Source organism: Panicum virgatum, chromosome 3N (genome assembly GCF_016808335.1).
Source record: "Panicum virgatum strain AP13 chromosome 3N, P.virgatum_v5, whole genome shotgun sequence".
Classification (NCBI taxonomy): Eukaryota; Viridiplantae; Streptophyta; class Magnoliopsida; order Poales; family Poaceae; genus Panicum; species Panicum virgatum.
The window spans coordinates 4,136,997-4,156,901 of record NC_053147.1 but is presented as its reverse complement, the minus strand read 5'-3'; the positions used below and the strand labels follow the sequence as shown (position 1 = coordinate 4,156,901).

Sequence of the window (19,905 nt, the reverse complement as noted above, 5' to 3'; positions counted from 1 at the left end):
CCACGCCGCCGCCGCGTTCCTGCCGCTACCCGCCTCCGAATCCTTGCTCCCGGCGGCCGACATCCATGGTGCTTCGCCACCGGCGGCCCACAGCGAAGCTTTCTTCTTCTTCCAAGACAGCAATCGTCATGACAAGTGAATATGACGCTGGCGTCATCGTCAGAAGCATGCCGCTTCTCGGTAGTCTTCTCTCATGTGCAACAATTGGTTGCAGCTGTAGATTCAGTCCACTGATGGTGCAGGCGTCACCATTTGGAGCATGGCTCTGCTCGGTGGTCTGCGCAAGGCAACGGCATGACGCCCCTGCTCTATCACACTTCATTCTTCAGTCAGCAGAGGAGGCCGGAGAGCAATGACTGAAGCAGCTGCGAAATCGATTTGCGCAACAATCAGGGCTTGCGGCGGCGAGTGGAACGCCGGCCGATGAGTAGCAGGCGCGCCGGACATGGGGCCCTGCCCCCGGGTCGCCGCCACCTCGCGCCTCCAGTACGCGGAAGCACTTTCTTGTCGTCAGCATTGCTGGGCGAGGACCGCGGCGGCAGCCGATGAAGGCCCGCCTACCACACCCCAACCAACGCCGTCGATGACCATCCCGAGGAGCGTGTTCCTTGACGGCTAGTCCAGGCACAGCCTCTGAAAAACCAAGCGAGCTCCATGGTTTATGGCTGCCTCGGAAGCCACGGCATGCCGGCCGGCATCCCCGGCGCAGGGCACGAAGACACGCAGAGGTCGTTGCTGGTTGCGCCGGCTGCCGTCGTCGACTATACCCCTGGCCGGGCTTCCGTCCAAAGGGCGCGGCGGCTGCACCGCCGTGCCGGCGTGCTCAAGCACGGCGTGGCCGCTCGCCATGCTGCCGCGTTGCGCTGCACCCGACCTCCGGCTCCCAAGACCGGAAACGGCCAAGTCAGAATGCGACCCTGTTTAATCCAGGCCATACATGTCTGATCGAACGGCTTCGATGACCCAAGGGGTGGACGGTAATTGAGATACCGTCCGCCCCCGACGGCCCGACCCCGGCAGACCCCTCCACGAGCGCCACCTCCGCTTCGTGCCCCGGCTCGCCACGCCGCCGCCGCGTTCCCGCCGCTACCCTAACCGCCTCCGTGTCCTTGCTCGGCGGCCGACATCCATGGTGCTGCGCCACGCCGCCTCCTGTGGCCACAGCGAGGTTGTCTTTTTCTTCCAGGACACAGCAATCGTCGCAGGCTCGCAGCTAGTAAAGCCACACGCATTCGTTCAGTTGGTTGGTGCAGGTGCAGCAACTGCGAAAGGCCAGGAAGCCATGGCGCCCTTGTTAGTACCAATGGTTTAGCTCTAGCCCAGACCTGGATCGAACTTCGCTGGTCACGCTCGATGGCTAAAGGTAAGAGAAGACGGCGGCGGCATCGTCATCACAAGCATGCAACTCAAGACTCAGTCTACTGATGCTGCAAGCGGCTGCTGTGGACTGCGCGCGGCGAGCAAGGCATGGCGCCGCTGCTCATTCAGACTTGCATCTTCAGTCAGCAGGGCTGCAGAGGAGAGGAGAGCAATGCCGAGTAGTCTTTGCAACAATACAAGAGGCACTCTTCAAGTAGCCTCAGAAGGTGAAATCGATGCACCATGCCAGCGGGGAAATCGACTTGCCGGACTGTACGTACATCTGCATGTGTCATTTTGCAAGTTACTGATAGAAAAATAGTGTAGATTAGTAGGGGTTCAGAATGGAGGGCACAGTTATGCCAATGCCTCCGAACTCCAAGTTCATGTGCCCCGCATGAGCTCGCCGAGGGCGTGCGTGGTCCTCCGACACGCCACCAACAGCAGGATCGGGAGAAACCCTGTTACAGAGAAGAAGACTGCATTTGGTGCTGGGCCCTTTGTCGCCTTGATCCCTCCTGCTCCTGTGGCGGCCCATCCCTTTTTTCACATGACATGCCATGCCTGAATTATGAATATGAATGCTCTACCATTTTCCATACCGAGGCCGGAGGCCCCATCCCATGTGTTTGAAAATTAAGCCTTCTTCCATGTTGCCAGCAAGACGAAGCTAGTCCTTACTAGAATACAAACATCAGTGCTTGTCCTCGGTGGAGAAAAAAAAACAGAGCAATACTATAGCTGAAAATGAGTATGCAAGTTAGTAACGATAAGCTTATAGAGCAACATTGGAGAAGATAGCTTTAATGGAGTGTTTTACTCTACGTACGTTAATTTGATGGCTGTACTGGACTAGTAAACAATACGACGAGGCACGTCGGCATTAATCATGTCCGTGCGATCCGCGTGAAGGGAGGCGCGGAGATCCTTGTTGGTTGTCAGTGTGTACTTGTCGGCAGTAGTAACAGCCTACTACTGCCACGGGCGGGATTCACATGCTTGACGCTGCCACGCAAAGGCCAAAGCCAATTACCGTCGTCTTCGCTCTTCAGCTCTCAACTGACGAGCGTGCTACCTTGAGTAATTGAATTAGCCTCACTGAAACTGCTTGTGCTTGGCAAACGTACCTGCCTTTCTTCCTTGCTCTGCCCAACGCTGTGTTTTGTTTTGTTGCACAAAGATAAACATATCCTTGTCAGGACCAGGCGTATTGAAACCTGGGGAACTGTTCTAAACTAAACAGCATCTTTTCGATGAACTCGAGTTACCAAAACGAACGTTTTATCACCTCGGCCCGTGAATTACTAAGCATTTTCTCAGATAAAAACATGCTTGGCCCGTGCTTCCTAGCATTTTCTCCAGCTCATTGTTTTGTTAAATGTTCATTTTTAAATTCATTTTCTCCTGTTGAAACCCTTTTCATTTTTGAATGAAGGGAAAGCGCCTGCTTTTTCACGAGACACTGATTGTTCTGTCAGCCGACACGCGACAAACTGTACTGTGTTGCAGAGGGAACCCCCGAACAAGAAGCGCCTGTGACAGCAGTGGTGGTGGGGGAAATTTAAACCCGCCCGCGTGCAGCTTCGAATCTCCGTCTCCTCCGGCATTCACTGCCCGATGGCGGTAGGTTCCACTTCCACCTCCAAAGGCGCCTCCTTTTTCGACCCCCTTTTGGGTTCTTGATTGCTTTCTAGGACCAGTTTGAACTGTTTCCCCTCCTTCCCGTGCGTGCCGCAGGTTTCGTCGATCCCACCGGGCGAGCTCCGCGGTGGCTGGTGAGGTTCTCGCCCCTTTCCTCGCGCAACCCTTTCGTGATTGCCTCCTGTTCTTGTTTGGATCTTGGTGCCGGAACGCTGCTGTGTGTGCTCCAGCTCCTGGGGATTGGTTGCTTCTCTGGTTTAGCGGCTGCTAATTTGGCAATGCGTTCCATTTGGTTCATGGCCATTCCCCCCCCCCCCCCCTCCCCCCCCCCCCCCCCAGCAAATTTCAGATTCCTTTTCAACCCAACGTTCATTTGATGTTGTCCATTGTTTCCCTCGTGCGCTTACCTGACAATCCTGCCTTTTTTTTTTCCTTTTAGGAAACTGCTTGTTGATTCCCCCCCGTCTGTTTCCAGATTGAGGGGCAGCCTGTATTCGGAATCATGTTTTTCATCCACCCTTTCAAAAGATACGTTGTTACCAGCTTAGGTTTCCTTTTTTGCTCAAAGGATTTATTTTTTGCTGATGGTTTGTTCCGATTCCGCTCTTTTATTGGTTTTCGGTGCTTGCTGCCTATGCTTCATGCTTGTAAACTGTTGAAGACTATCAGATTTGGCATCATGTGAAGTGGAGTGAACTTCTTTTTAGATAAACGAGTGGAGTGAACTTGAAGTCCTTCACCATACTTTTGTGGTCACAATAATTTCTTTATTTTTTTCTTCTGAAAGATCCACAATTTATCTATTTACTTCAGAGGTTACTGTAACTTAATGTGAATCACCTTTGATAAGGCCTGTCTGATTCCATGTCTTCACATAAATTTGGTCCACATATCCGCACACTTATAGGGTCCACACTCTGCAATTTCCCTGCCTTTACCTATAGAAAATTTAAGCAATCTTATGCATTCTATATAATGATTTCTTGTATGATTTGAACATTGCAATCTAGTTCCTTTTGGCACCGAATTCTTTGTGCCTTACTTCCTGTTCTAGATATGCATAATCCATTGCCTCTGAAGTTGCAGCTTGAGCATGCTGCTTCTGACTCTGAAATTGTGTTCATTATATTACCATCCTATTTGATTTTTAACAAGGTGCATCAACTTTTTGTGTTTGTACTTTGCACCTATCGGATTGTATAACACTTGATATTGTTAATAATGAACATATTGCACTTATATTCCCTTCATTGTTCTGTCTTTTAATATTTGATATTTTTCTCTCTGCTTGACGAGTTGTCATCATTCTAGATTGGAGATGGGGACTATGGTTGGAGGGTGTGTTGGCCCAAGTGAACTTCACTTGAGGAAGGAACTTACTGCTCTGCAGAAGGCGCGCTTCTTGCAGGATCCTGAGACTTGCTCAACATGGAGATCACCTTTGAGTTCTAGGTCATTGGTGGCAGCTTCAAGGATTACACACAACGGTGGGATTTCTAGTAGCAGTTTAGCACCAAAGCACATTGAGTCACCTCCTGCACCTCCAAAAAGTGATAAAAAACAAAGAAAGGTTTATCTGTACAATTGGAGGCAGAATTCTAACAAGTCGAGTGAAGGTGGAATAAAGTTAGATGAAGATGGTAGGCAACCATCTGGTGAGTTCAGCCTGGACAGTCCATGTAATTCTAATGGGGTGAACTCCAAACGTGATGCATGTCTGGATGCTCCAGACAACATTTACAATGTTCAGAGTTCAACATCATGTACACCTGTCAAAAGAATAGCTAGAAGGAGAAAGGGTATTTTGTCCAAAAAAGGAGCAGTCAGAAACCCCGCTGTTTCGAAGTTGTTAGATCTTCAGGTTAACTCCTGTGAGCAATCTGAGGATACTGAGAACTGCAAGAGTCAGGAACTATTTCAAGGTGGTTACTTTTCTCATCCTACATCTCCTCTATTTGCCGCATGTGGATGTGTCAGCTCTGCAAATCCCTCGAAACTACTGAAAATGGGTAGAAGAGAGGGTTCTTCATTTTCTTGCACACCTGTTTCTACTAGCTCCTATTACAGGCATGGAAGAAGGAACACTAACACTTTTGGTTCTTGGGATGCAAGGACCGCTACTTCTTTAGATGGTGATGAGTCTAATCAATCAGCATTGCTGGGGAGTCAAAGGTCTAATCTCCCTTGTTATTCATCAAAAAGGAGGAAATATAGAGGATCTGAAGGAAGCAATTATTCTCCTTCACTATCTGCTATACTTCGAAGAAAAGGTAGCAGCCTAATATGTGGGACTCATACATTGCATAAGAAGAAGAGATCATTTGGTTCGATGAAATGGGCACACTCAAAAAAATCTGCTCGAGGAATGCCACTTTTGGGTACTAGCTGTGATTTTGGTTCTTCATCCTTTGATTCATCAAGTGATGAACTCTCAACCAATATAGGGGAGCTTGATATGGAATCTTCAAGCCGGTTGGATGGAAAGAGATGGTCAAGCTGTAAAAGTCAGGATAGGATCAATCTATCTGCTCAAGGTGCAGACCTGGCAGCAGCAGACCAGAGAAGCTTGACCCAAAAATACAGACCAAAGGCATTCAGAGAAATTGTTGGTCAAAATATTGCAGCACAATCACTTAGTAATGCAGTCATGATGGAAAGGATAGCTCCTGCCTATCTTTTTCAAGGTCCTCGTGGAACAGGGAAAACATCCACTGCAAGGATATTTTCAGCAGCACTAAGTTGCCTTGCTACTGTAGATACCAAACCATGTGGGATATGTAAGGAGTGCACAGAATTTTTCAGTGGAAATGGTACCAATCTAATTGAAGTTGATGCAAGTAACAGAAAGAGTGTAAGTAGAATTAAGCACTTACTAGACAACATACTGCCATCTGGATCTTCGTCCCATTATAAGGTGTTTGTTGTAGATGAATGCCACATGGTATCTTCCAGTGTGTGGTCAGCATTTATGAAGTTTCTTGATGAGCCATTACCTCGCGTTGTATTTATATTCATAACGATTGACCCTGACAACCTGCCTCGAGCTGTAACATCACGTTGCCAAAAGTATGTGTTCTCCAGGATCAAAGATATTGACACTGTGTGCCGGTTGAGGAAAATCTGTATAAAGGAAAACCTTGATGTTGAATTAGCAGCTTTAGATTTAATAGCTCTGAATTCAGATGGTTCGCTAAGAGATGCAGAAACAATGCTGGATCAGCTGAGTTTGCTGGGGAAAAAGATAACACCTTCACTTGTTAATGATCTGGTAATCTTGTTTTTATGATCGACTTCTTTTCATGAATAAATTTCTTTGCATTATGTGAAAAAGCTGTTTCCTAATTTGTAGGCTCTTTGATCTTTATGGCAATTTTGCTTTAAATTTGTTCTTCTAACTTGATATCAGTCAGAATGGCAGATTACTTTGTTCTGAATGGTTCACAATTTAACTACTTATCCTGGTAGGGTTAATTATGATTCCTTTTATACACTAAGTTTATACTTTTCATTGGGTTTTGTGAAGGTCCTGACATGTAAATTGATTTTTTAGAGAAAAGGTTTTGCCTGCTTTAGGGCCTGTTTGGATCAAACCATCTAATTGCTAGATAGATAATTTTAGCTGGGGTGCATCCAAAAGGGGCCAGCTAATGCGCAACTAAAGCCCTTCTAACTAGCTGGATAGTAACTATCAAATTAGCTGTTTCAACCCATCTAATTCAGCTAGCTAGCTAATGGATTAGCTGGGTGGATCCAAACTGGACCTTATTTCTCCAAAGCAAAGCATATTGATACTTCAATTGTTCTAGTGAGAACAACTGAGGCCAAAGGCCAAGAAAGTGTGCAAGTCCCGACTGTACTACTCATGAACCAAAAGCTAACCAACAAAAGTCAAACTTTCCAGACTAGCTAGCTTCCTGTTTTGTTCTTTTTACCCACAATAGAGGTGTAAAGGGCACATTTATTGTATAGCCTTTGACCATATTCTGGAGTCTGGACCCATGTCACCTTGATTTATTTTGAAAAATATGAGCTTCCTTTCTAAACCGTACCCTATAGAATTGGGCGAGGATATCAAATGTTCTGTTTAGGGAAAGGAATTGGGACCATATTCTATTCAATGAGCTAGTAACTGCTAAAACATTTTCCTTTCCTCATATTTTACTAGATAATGAGTGATATAATTTTTTCAATTGAGTAGAGGCTCTAAACTGTAAATTGCATTTTAAAGGTTGGGGTTGTCTCAGAAGAGAAATTGCTCGATCTTTTGGAGATAGCTATGTCATCTGACAGCGCCGAGACAGTCAAAAGGTCCAGAGAGTTGATGGATTCTGGTGTTGATCCAATGGCATTAATGTCTCAATTAGCTGGGCTTATCATGGATATCATTGCTGGCACCTACAAATTGGCTGATTCTAGTTGTTGCAATGGCTCAGTGGTTGGTGGTCGAAGTTGTAAGTACTCTCAACCTTGTGTTTCCATATGGTTTCAATTCGTTAATTCTTTGCATCCCTCCATCTTTTTATTTCTTTTATCATAACTGTCACATAAATTCTTCCATGCTTTTCTCTGTATCACAAAATCTACTGCAGTAGTTCAGTCCTACTAAGATGAATTATATATTTTCTGGAATTTGTTTATGTTATGGCTAAATTGCTGGCTTTATTGATGATATAGGTTGAGGTAGATGAATCTCGCCCTCACGCTGGAGGCTCTGAGAATTCTGATCTACTTCTCCCTTGATTACAAAAAGGTCTTGCCGTGCTCCTTATAAGAGCCCAAAACTAACAAACCTCCCTAATTTAGCTAACTTGTCCCTAAAGGAAACTATCAACCGACTAAGAAACCTAAACATATCTAAACCGAACCAGGACTCTTGTCCTTGGACCTGCGCCTGAACTTAGCACCAAAAAACTTGTCCATAACACTTCCGCCCTCCTGGGAAAACAGCTTGTCCTCAAGCTGAAAATCTGGGTAGCGCTCCTTGAAGGACTCCAATGCTTCCCATGTAGCTTCAGCAGGTCCTCTGCCAACCCATTGTACCAGAATGTCCCAAGAATGACCATTAGGCTTTGCACGAGAAACAGCAGCTGGTGAAGGCAATGCCCTGCCATTAGCAATAGCTGGGAGAGGCATAATCTCTGTAGGTGGTGCTCCATTATGTTTCTTGAGAAAGACAACGTGGAAAACATCATGAATTCGAGCTTTGGGAGGCAATTTAAGACGATAGGCCACCTTGCCTACCCGCTCCAGAACCTGAAATGGGCCATAGTAACGTGGAGCTAGCTTCTGATTGCCAGCTGATGTAATGCCGGCAGCGTGGCGATTATGGAGACAAAGCCATGCCCATTCTCCTACAGCAAACTCGACCTCCCTATGAGCCTTGTCATAAGTAGTCTTCATGTAATCCTGAGCTTGCAGTAACCTTTCACGGATTTCAGCCAAGAACTCATCACACTGCTGTAGTTGTTTATCCAGGGCTACTACTCTGGACAAACCAGGTTCATATGACAAAATAGAGGGAGGATCGCGACCATAAACCACCCTGAAGGGAGTAGTCTGAAGAGCCGTTTGATAGGAAGTATTGTAGCAGAATTCTGTCCATGGCAACCACCGCAACCAACTCCTGGGACGATCACCAGCCAAACAACGGAGGTAAATGCCCAGAATCCGATTAGTGACCTTGGATTGACCATCTGTTTGTGGACGAAAAGCGGAACTCAGGCGGAGTTTGACACCAGCCAGCTTAAATAATTCAGTCCACAAAGTGCTAGTAAAAACAGGGTCTCGGTCGCTGACAATAGAGCATGGTAACCCGTGGAGTTTGACCACATTGTCAAAGAAAGCCTGGGCAACAGAAAGGGCTGTATAGGGATGACCAAGGGCAATGAAATGGGCCATCTTGGAGAAACGATCAACAACCGTCAAGACCACTGACTTGCCACCCACACGAGGAAAACCTTCCACAAAATCCATGGCAATGTCACTCCATATGGTTGAAGGGACATCAAGTGGCTGCAGCAGACCAGCAGGATGTAAATGCTCAGTTTTACTTCTTTGACATACCTGGCAGCTCTGAACATATTCACGAACCAATTTAGCAACACCTGGGTTATAGAACGAAGCCCGAAGACGATGCAAGGTCTTCTGCACACCTTCGTGGCCAATGCCATGAGCAGTTTCCAGGAGCTGTGGCCAGAGATGAGAGGAAGATGGAACAAAAATCCGCCCACGATGCATGACAAAATCATCAATCAAGGTCCAAGCTGCACCTGCTGTTCCATCTGCGATCTCACGGCGCTTAGCCTCAATCTCAGGAAGTGTAGCTGCTTCAGCTCTAAATTCCTCAAATAGCTCAAATTCAGGTTGAGACAGAGATAGAGCATGGGACATGGAATCCTCGTCACGGCGAGACAAAGCATCAGCTGCACGGTTCTGCTTGCCAGGTCGGTACTCAACCTTGAACACGTAACCAAATAGCTTACTCACCCATGTATGCTGAGGAATAGTAGAAAGACGCTGATCAAGAAGGTACTTAAGGCTGCAATGATCTGTTCTTATAGTGAATTCCCTCGTCCAGAGGTATGGTCGCCAGTGACGGACAGCTTGAACAAGACCAATAAGTTCCCTCTCATAGGCTGCCAATTTCCTGTGCTGAGGAGCAACAGTCCGGCTGAAGAAAGCAATTGGTCCTTGACTTTGATGAAGAACAGCACCAAATCCAGTCCCGGAAGCGTCGCAATCCACCACAAATTCCTGACTAAAATCAGGCAACTGAAGAACAGGTGCTGTGGTGAGAGCCATCTTGAGGGCATTGAAAGCCTCAGTAGCATTTGCTGACCAACGAAAGGCTTCCTTCTTCATTAGTGCAGTAAGGGGAGCAGCAATGACACCATAGTTAGCAATAAATTTGCGATAGTATTCCGTCAATCCCAAAAATCCGCGTAATGCCCGAAGGGTTTTTGGTACTGGCCATGCTTGTACTGCATCAACTTTAGACTCATCCATAGCGACACCAGCAACAGAAATAACGTGGCCCAGGTAATGCACCTTCTCCTCAGCAAAAATGCACTTGGACTTCTTCAGAAATAGAGAATTGTCCCTTAGAACTTGTAGGACTGCACGAACGTGTTGGAGATGCTCCGACCATGTCTTGCTGTAAATTAAGATGTCGTCAAAGAAAACAAGAACTGAGTGGCGGAGAAAAGGGCGAAGAACCTCATTCATCAAGGATTGGAAGGTCGACGGTGCGTTCGTCAAGCCGAAGGGCATGACAAGGAATTCAAAGTGGCCGTGGTGCGTCCGGAAAGCCGTCTTGGCTATGTCATCCGGGTGCATCCGCACCTGATGATAGCCACTCCGCAAGTCCAACTTGGTGAAGAAGCGGGCGCCCCGAAGCTCGTCCAGCAACTCATCGACGACGGGAATGGGGAAGACATCGCGCACCGTCTTGGAATTCAGCGCTCTGTAGTCAACGCAGAAACGCCATGTGCCGTCCTTCTTGCGAACCAGCAGCACCGGCGAAGAGAATGCTGAAGTGCTGGCCCGAATAACACCTAAGCGCAACATATCTGCCACTTGGCGCTCAATTTCATCCTTGAGAAGCTGGGGGTATCTGTAAGGCCTAACAACCACCGGTTTTGTCTCTGGCAGCAAATGAATACGGTGGTCGAAGTGGCGCTGAGGCGGGAGGCCGGTGGGTTCAGCAAATATGTCGCTGAATTCTTCCAGCAGCAGCTTGAGAAGATCATGGGCAGCGATCAGGGACGAGCGGCGTGTCTTATCAGTGCCCACACCGAACCACTTCACGTGATGATCGACGCGCCAGAAGGACATGGTCTTGAGTTTGAAGTCCCAGACAATTGGCCCAAGTGTACGCAACCACTGGCAGCCAAGGACGAGCTCATACCCCTCCAATGGAATGACATAAATGTCCAAGGAGAAAAGCTCATTGCCGATCCTGATTGGTGTCGCCGCGCAGATGCCGGAGGTGGGAACGCGGTCGCCGTTCGCGACACCGACCGTCATGCCTGGACGGGGTGATGGAGTGAGCCCGAGACGAGCTGCTGTCGCCGTTGAGATGAAGCAGTGGGTCGATCCTGAGTCGACTAGCGCTGGCATGGTAGTATTGGCGATGGTCGTGGCCAACTGTATGGTACCGCCTGCCTTGCTCCCGGTCATGGCGAGGAGGGAGATCTGCGGTTCCCCTTCATCCTCGACACTGTCGTCTTCGTCAATTTCCAGCATGTAGATGCCGCGGAAGGAACACTCTTTATGATGCCCTGGAGTGAATTTCTCTGGGCAATTGAAGCACCGCCCCTCCAAACGACGTTGCGCCATCACCTCAGGCGTCAAGCGTGTGAATCGAGTGCCACGGGGCGGGGCTTTGACAGGGGCGCCCGGCGTTGCCGGCAATGTGCCGCTGCTGGAGGATGCAGCAAGCGGCGTCTTGGGTGATGGCGGCGTGACGCGTCCCGCTGGGCGCGACGTGGTGCGGGCCGGGACAGGGGAACCCGAGGTGTTGTCGTCGAGGGCTAGTCGTCGCTCGTACGCCCGCGCTAAAGCCATGGCATCCTCGAACGACTCGGGCTTCTGCATCTCCACATCGATGCGCATAGGATTGCCAAGGCCCGCCGTGAATATGTCAATTTGCTGCCGCTCTGTGATGCCGTCACATCTGGCGAGCAATTTGAGAAATTGATCTTGATATTCATCCACGGATCCCGTTCGTCGAAGATGTGTCAATTCGCCGAGAGGATTACTGCGGACAGGGGGCCCGAAACGCTTGTTCACGCCTTCGACGAATTTGTCCCACGTCGGAGCGCCGCCGCCGTTCTTCTCGAGCCGGTAATACCATTGCTGGGCAGCCCCTTCCATGTAGAAGGATGCCATCCAGACTTTCTGATCCTCTGGAGTGCCCTGGGAGCGGAAGAATTGCTCCGCCTTGTGAAGCCAACCCAGCGGATCTTCGGAGCCCTCGTACTTGGGAAATCTGAGCTTGTGGACAGGAGCAGGACGCTCGGAAACAGAGGACCCGTCAGAGGAGAACGCACCCTTCTTCTCCAGCACCTGCGTCTGGATGTTGTTCAGGGAGCTCGAGAGACGCCCCTGTTCCAGCTTGATGGAGGTGACCTCATTGTCGATCTAGTTGCCAATTTCGCCCATCTTGGCGATCATCTTGTCGACGGCATCCTGGAACTCCTCCTTGGTGACGAACTGGTTGCTGTCGTCGCCCATGGCTGCGGAAAAGCGGTGGGTTTAGCGGCGCGCAGGGGGATGGTGGGGTGGTGGGCGCAGGGAAAGGGATCTCGGCACAGATTGGTTCTTCTGGTGAGGAGCAGGAACTTCCCGTCTGATACCAGAGATGTTATGGCTAAATTGCTGGCTTTATTGATGATATAGGTTGAGGTAGATGAATCTCGCCCTCACGCTGGAGGCTCTGAGAATTCTGATCTACTTCTCCCTTGATTACAAAAAGGCCTTGCCGTGCTCCTTATAAGAGCCCAAAACTAACAAACCTCCCTAATTTAGCTAACTTGTCCCTGAAGGAAACTATCAACCGACTAAGAAGCCTAAACATATCTAAACCGAACCAGGACTCTTGTCCTTGGACCTGCGCCTGAACTTGGCACCAAAGAACTTGTCCATAACAGTTTATACCAATAAAAATGCCATTTTCTCTGCTGCTTCCATTCATCAATATCAACGGACATGTGGTCATTGAAAAGTTGGAAAACCTGTCTTTGTATATTTGCTTTTTTTTAGAAACCAGGTTTCCCCGCTTTATTTCGCTGAAACAAAGCACCGAGTGTCGTAAATTCTGTTACAGCAAGTTCAAGTTCAGCGTATTCTAAGTGCGCCCGCTAATGTATATTTGCTTTTGAATTTATAAAATGCATAATACATGTAATACCCCTGAAAACAGCATTCTACAGAAGCCAGCAAAAGCACCTCCAAACCTGCTTTTGGCTTCTAATCAAATACAGCTTTTGCTTCTCAGAAACCAATTTCAAAAGCTTGCTGTTTGTTTCAGGCTTTCAGCTTTTGGCTTTTGGCCAGAAGGCAAAAGCAAAAGCTGAAACAAAACAGGGCCTTAACCACTAGCTGTCTCATACAAGATCTTAAGTCGTGAAATGCCATATCTTGACCATAGTATTATGGTTGTTACTTGCTACTTTCTGTAGTCTGCTGTTTGCTTAAACTCACCTTGGCTGTTATTGACTTATTGCACCTTATACATTTATGTAGTTCATCCAATCTTCAACCTACTAATCTATCTCCTAACAATTTCATTTGTGTTCTGTAGTAATGGATGCAGAGTTGGAAAGGTTACAACAAGCATTGAAGATTCTTTCTGATGCTGAAAAGCAGATAAGGGTTTCAAGTGAGCGTCCCACATGGTTTACAGCGGCTCTACTACAACTTGGATGTGGTCATAGCTCAGATATGAACCAACCAAAAAGCAGTACAAGAGAACACACTAAAGCAGCCACTGATGCTATGTCTGAAGCAGCAAGAGAATCATCTTCCAGCAGGACTGTTTCTCATTCATTACCTGCCTTTGGGATTTCAAAGAAAACACTTGAACACAAACCAGTTAGTGTGCACTCGAGTCCTCAGGTCCTTGCCTCACATTCATCTAGGTCAAGATTGAATGACAACTTGATTTATAGAGAGTGTATGTCTGTTGACAGAGTCCCATTCGATTCTAATCAACTGAACGGCAACAGTTCAAAGCATTGGGCCGTGGTGAATGAAAACTCAGACAACCTTGGCCAGATTTGGATAAGATGTATTGAAAATTGCCACTCCAAGACACTACAACAGCTACTTCTTGACCACGGGAAGCTAGTATCAATCAAGCAATTTGAAGGTAAACATATCTTGCATATTCTCTTGTGATTGACATGGAACAATTTGAGTGGATTACTTTGTTGCTGAGATACTCATAATTCTTATACTGAAAAAAAAACATACATAGTGCTCATTGGTCAGTTCTTTTATCTGTATATTGTTTTAATATATTTAAGAATCATCGTCAGACATTTGACCCATGTTTGGCAGAAGTATGTCAGGCACAGTATTGTGCACAGAAGGTGAGGCCACATAAGTAACAGTGGTAACAGAATCGATGGATTTTTGGCCTGTACAGCAGTGAGTGGGTTTATATATAGGTTAACTTGCTTCATATCAACAGGTTTGAACATGGCTTTGAGCTTCTTGATATGTGACCTATTCTGGATCCCAAATTGCTGAAAAGAAACTAGACGAACAAAAAAAAGGGATCTTGGTTGGAGAAACGTCTACTAGGCTAAATATGTACCTATTCTGGATCCCAAATAGCTGAAAAGAAACTAGACAAAAAAAAAGAAAAAGAATAATGCAGTTAAGCTGAATTGTATCTAGTTCGTTACCAGTTTGTTGAAAAATTTTCAAGATACAGTTTTCCAAAAGAATTTCAACATCATAAAGTAGATTTGGAGACTTGGAGTACGTCTTTATAGCATCTTTATATCTGCAAATGAAGGGACAAATATCTATCTCGGTAATTGATGTTGGAGGTTGATGAAACATGATCTGGTTTTTGTTCAATACTATAATATTATGCACAGTAATGAATGTTGTAAGATGGTTGTTAAGGATGAAGTAAATGCATCCATCGAAATTGAAATTGAATCACATTCTCCATAGGAATCCTACAATGATTGGCCACTACTGAGGTGTAACTTTCATTTTCATTCTTTTTTCAGGCCATGCAATTGCATTTATAGCATTTGAGGACTGTGAGATAAAGTCTCGAGCTCAAAGATTTTTGAGCAGTATCACAAATTCAATTGAGACAGTACTGGAATGCAACGTGGAAGTCAAAATGGGCCCACAAGCTGAATTGATTGATGGAGAACTAACATCAGAAGCTGGACCTAAAGTAAGAAGAGTCGAATCTGATGTATTGGTTTGCTCACCAAACAGTGACCGATTAAAGGGTATTGTGAACTCCTCAAGGAGAAGTTTTGATCATCCAGATGAAGGAAACAAAGAATCGGAGAAGTACAAAAATACCCCATGTGCTGATGAAAGGATGCATTCGATTTCAGTTACTTTAAATTCAGGAATACCTAAGGTCAGAGGATTGGAAGTTCCGACTCAGGCGTCAAAGGAATCAATAAATGGTGAGCAACGGTTGGAGAGTGCGTGGCTCCAGGTTTCTGAAAAGCACACTCCAGATCTGGTGAATGAAGCAAAACACAGACATCAGGCTCTGTCTCAAGTTGTTGAGAGCCAATACCAAAGGAAGTCGTCCATGTCCCTAGGTTTTCCCTCAAGCCTTGCAGATGAGAATCTCGCGCATGAGATACAAGCTCTGAAGATAGTTGACAGTTATGGTTCTCGGAAGCACCAAAGTGGAAGAAGTGAAAATGGATTTTCCATTTCACCAAGCAAGCTGCACAGAAAGGATGACATGGCTGATTGTGACAAAGAGAGCGTGTAAGTTCTATCCTGTATGCTTTCATTACATGCTCTCATCATAGCTTTTAAGTGCACAGTAGAGCTATGGCATTATCGATTGGCATGCAAGTTAAGATTTTTCTAATTCTAGTGAATAGGGTCCGGAAGGGATAGAGTCCGGAATGAAGTTATTCGGGATAGGGTCGGGGTGGCACCAATTGAGGAGAAACTTACCCAGCATCGGCTGAGATGGTTTGGACATGTCCAACGAAGGCCTCCTGAGGCGCCGGTGCGTAATGGGGTTCTTGAGCGGGTCGATAATGTAAAGAGGGGTAGAGGTAGACATAAACTGACGTGGGATGAGTCGGTTAAGAGAGACCTTAAGTATTGGAATATATCTAAAGAGATAGCTTTGGATAGGAGCGCTTGGAGACTAGCTATCAATGTGCCTGAACCTTGAACTTATTTCTTTCGGGTTTCATCTCTAGCCTACCCCAACTTGCTTGGGAAAAAAGGCTATGTTGTTGTAGTGAAATTAAAGTGTAACAACTTGGTTTGTTGTTCGGACATATTGATCCGATTGTTGAAATTGATTGACCTTGAACAATATTTTTAGCATCAGCACATGTCCTTAATGTATCAGTACATCCATCTTGTTTGCAGTTCTGTTGAAATTTACTATGCCTTTTAGTTGTTGATAGCGTGTTTACCCATGCTTACCATGCCTTATTCACAGTTGCTCTGAGCCTGGGAGACCTGGTTGCCGTGGCCTTTTCCCTTGTTGGAAAGCTAAAAAACCAAAAAGAACGAAGGTAAAATGTCAAATGCTCTATCTTAAGCAGTGGCACTGAACACCAGTTATTTAACCGACACCTGTGTGTAATGCAGGCAAAGAAGCAGGTTCGGGTAAAATCTTCTTGATCTGGCAGAACAGTTTTGCGCGATGTTTATTATGCAGCAAGCCTGGAAACTAAAGGTGCACTTCAAAATTTCTTGTCTTGCAAAATGACAGACACACTGTTGTTTTAGAAGATAAGGACTTTTGAAATGACCATATCCGACATTCTTCTTCCAGCCTGCTAGTCATTCAAATTCTGGTGGCCGCATATTTCTGGCCTTTACAGGACGGGATTTTGGTGCCATGACTGGCGACTAGTTTATGACAATTCAGTGCTGGAGGGCAATGAGATATATTACTCCAACATTCAGCTGCAAGTGGTGGAATCTTTACGTTGTATTCATATGCGGCCCTATAAAGTTATTCTGTGCTTCTTGAGTTAATCGAGAGGGAAAAAAGGAAAGGAAATGCATCCTGTACATACATCTGGATTGTAACTTTTTTATTACATTCAGAACAATATCTGATGAGGAACACCTCGAGTGAAAAAACTGATCAATATAGGTTTTTCTTTTCAAAATTTGTCTGTTCTTATGTAGCGAAGATCCTGTGTTTGTCATAATTGCATGGTTCCTTCTGTTGATGCTATTTTTCCTTTGGTGCCACCAGCTTTTTTTTTTTAAAAAAACAATCTGACACTGTTCTTAAGATACGTTAAAAGCTTCCACACGGACCTGGGAAGAATTACTGGGAACCAGGCCAGATGTATTATATTGTCGGACAAGTCGATTTCACCTTCTGAAGCTACTTGTCTTGTGTCAAAGACTAGTCGGCATTGCTCTTCTGACTGAAGAATGAAGTCTGATAGAGCAGTGCAGCCGCCGTGTTCATTCGATGGCGGCGGGGGTATACTCGTCGACGACAGCCGGCGCAACCTGCAGGGACCTCCGAGTGTCATCGTGCCCTGTGCCGGGGATGCCGGCCGGCATGTCGCGGCGAGGCCACATCCTTGCCATGCGTGGCGCGGTCGTCGCCCTAGTTGGAGCCTTGGAGGCCAGTGCCTGCACCTCTAACTACTCCGGTGGCCGATGCAACACATGCGCGTTGGCCTCCGGGAAGCAGGTATGCGGGCAGGGGTGGACGGTATTGCTCGAGTGAAGTCTGCTCCATCAGTGGTCTGAATTTTCAGTTGCAACCAATTGTGGTCCGTCAGAGGAATTTAATAGTGAGCCGCGGCATGGTACTCAAGTTCTGATGATGGGCGTCGTCGTCTTCTCTTGTCCTGACTCCTGAGCCATCGAGCGTGACGAGCAGAGCTCGAGCCGCCGGAACAGCATGCGTGCGTGCGGAGGTCTGGTCTAGAGCTAAACATTCGGCACTGACATGGGCGGTATGCCTTCGTCCTGGCCGACCTGGCCTCTCGCAGTCGCTGCACCAATCGCACGAACGTGTTTGGCTTGTTAGCTGTCGACTTTGCCGCAGATGGCGCAGCACCATGGGCGCAGGCGGCCGGGAGCGAGGATACGGAGGCGGGCAGCGGCGGGAACGCGGCGGCGGCGTGCCGAGCCGGGGCACCGAGCGGAGGCGGCGCTTGTGGACGGTGTTGCGGGGGTCGGGGGTGGACGGTATTTCAATTACCGTCCACCCCTTGGGTTCTGTGGGCCGTTCGATCCGACATGTGCGGCCAAGATTCGACAAGGTCGCGGTCTGACTTGGTCGTTTCCAGTCTCGTCGGGCGCATGGCGCCAGGATGGCGAGCGGCGGAGCTCGGCGGCGCCCACGCTGCTCCAGGACGCCGGCAGTGCCGGCGCTGCTGCATCCTTCGGCAGACGCCGGGGCGGGGCATCGTCCTACGAAGAAGACAGGCTCTGCTCGATCTTCATCTTGACTGTGTCGTGCGCGGACACGCCGGCATGCAGCAGCATCCGAAGCCGCCATAGAGACGCGAGCTCCTCAGCACGGTCTCCATGGCTGAGGTGCGACGATTGCTGTCTTGGAAGGAGACAGCCTCGCTCGCTGTGGCGCTGAATCAGACGCCTGGCTGGGTCCTACGATCTCTAGCTACCAGAGCAAAACACCGATGAGCACCGTCGCGTCGGGACCGGAGTTGTGCACGAATGAGTGGTACAGGACGGCGTCGGCGAGGCCGCGGCACGATATTCGCTCGTGTTGGACGGCAATGGAGAGGTCGGTGCCCGTGGCTGTACCTACTCCATTGCCGATGCAGCCAGGTAGGCCATGGACGTCGTCGGCCTCCGGGATCAAGTATTCGGATGGAACACGATGATGCTCGGGCGAACCGAGGTACGAGCCACTTCCCTCGCGTTCACAGCTGCGCACGTTCTGGGGGAAGACGAATGCGAGGTGCGCGCGCGAGAACCATGTCCGCCATGCGCCCATGCCCAGCCAGCGTGCGAGCACAAGCTCGCGGCGCCCAGTAGTTGCGGGGAGCACAAGAGTTTAGCGGATGATTGCTTGGAGGAATATGGAGGGTAGCGGCGGCGGTGTGGCGGGCCGGAGAACGAAGCTGCGGCGGCGCTCGTGTAGGGCCTGCCGGGGTCAGGGGTGGACGGTAGTTCATTTGCCGTCCACCCCTTGGGTCATCGAGACCGTTCGGTCAGACATGTGCGGCACGGATTTGATAGGGTCGCAGTCTGACTTGGTCTTTACTGGTCTCGAGAGCCGGACGGAGGTCGGGCGCAGCGCAATGCGCCAGCATGGCGAGCGGCGGAGCTCTACAGCGGCTAAGCTGCTCGAGCACGCCGGCAGGGCAGTGCAGCCGCCGCGTAATTTCGATGGAATCCCGGCCGGGGGTATAGTCGACGACGACAGCCGGCGCAACCGGCAACGACCTCTGCGCGTCTTTGTGCCCTGCGCCGGGGATGCCGGCCGGCATGCCGCGGCGTCCGAGGCAGCCATAAAGTAAACCATGGAGCTCGCCTGTTTTGCAGAGGCTGTGACTGGACCACACGTCCAGGAACGCACTCCTCAGGGCGGTCTCCATGGCTTCGACGTCCGCGCCATTGGTTGGGGATGCTGGGCGGGCCCTCATCGGCTGCCGGCGTGTTTCCGTGTACTGGAGGCGCCAGGCGGCGGCGACCTAGGGGGCAGGGCTCCATGTCCGGCGCGCCGCCTATTCATCGACCGGCGCTCCACGCCCCGCCGCAAGCCCTCAAGCTGCTGAATCATTTCCAACGGTGAGCGACAGAAAGCTTCTGAATTCTAATTGTTGTGCAAATGGATTTCGCACCTGCTTCAGTCGTTTCAGAATTCAGATTGTTCAGCATTATGCCAAAGGCTTCCATCAACGTTCTGCAGGCCGAAGAACCTGCATCCATCTCACTGGTGGTCAGTAGATGACATGACATAGCTGCTATTAATCTGGAGGTCAGGACTCAGGGGCGGGCCCAGGATATGAGGTATGGGTATTCAAAATTTTAAAGGCTAAAGTTTTTTAAATATTTGATCACTACATTACTATCTATTTATCAAAAATTCAGGAGTATTTAACAATTGCAAAATTGCAAGAATCAATTCACAAAATATGAAAAAATTCTTCACTTTTATTGTACTGCGGCCTGCTACAGTGTTGCCGCCTTGGCCCCTAGCTGAGTGCGAGTGCA

At 48.2% G+C, this 19,905-nt stretch overlaps 1 protein-coding gene across 6 annotated transcripts; it reads left to right on the top strand.

Moving 5' to 3' along the window:
• Window positions 1–2,867: 2,867 nt before the first annotated feature.
• Window positions 2,868–16,928, top strand: LOC120666667 (protein STICHEL-like). 6 transcript variants are annotated; one of them, XM_039946566.1, is made up of 8 exons: window positions 2,880–2,982; window positions 3,097–3,134; window positions 4,312–6,268; window positions 7,229–7,451; window positions 13,304–13,870; window positions 14,748–15,483; window positions 16,181–16,256; window positions 16,333–16,928. In XM_039946566.1, the coding sequence occupies exons 3-8, from the start codon at window positions 4,319–4,321 to the stop codon at window positions 16,363–16,365; spliced, it is 3,585 nt and encodes a 1,194-aa protein (XP_039802500.1). In that variant the 5' UTR covers window positions 2,880–2,982; window positions 3,097–3,134; window positions 4,312–4,318; the 3' UTR covers window positions 16,366–16,928. The 6 variants fall into 6 exon arrangements, 5 of the variants coding, with proteins under 5 accessions (XP_039802502.1, XP_039802500.1, XP_039802504.1 ...); XR_005671837.1 differs by having other exon boundaries at window positions 2,917–3,134; window positions 16,333–16,420; window positions 16,520–16,726; XM_039946568.1 differs by lacking the exon at window positions 3,097–3,134 and having other exon boundaries at window positions 2,868–2,982.
• The last annotated feature ends 2,977 nt before the right edge of the window (window positions 16,929–19,905 follow it).

Excerpts from the sequence above, each read along its gene's own strand:
- LOC120666667 (XM_039946568.1), top strand. The coding sequence starts at position 4,319 with ATGGGGACTATGGTTGGAGGGTGTGTTGGCCCAAGTGAACTTCACTTG. Across the intron at positions 6,269-7,228 it reads CTTCACTTGTTAATGATCTG|GTTGGGGTTGTCTCAGAAGA; the intron begins GTAATCTTGTTT and ends TGCATTTTAAAG. Across the intron at positions 13,871-14,747 it reads ATCAATCAAGCAATTTGAAG|GCCATGCAATTGCATTTATA; the intron begins GTAAACATATCT and ends TTCTTTTTTCAG.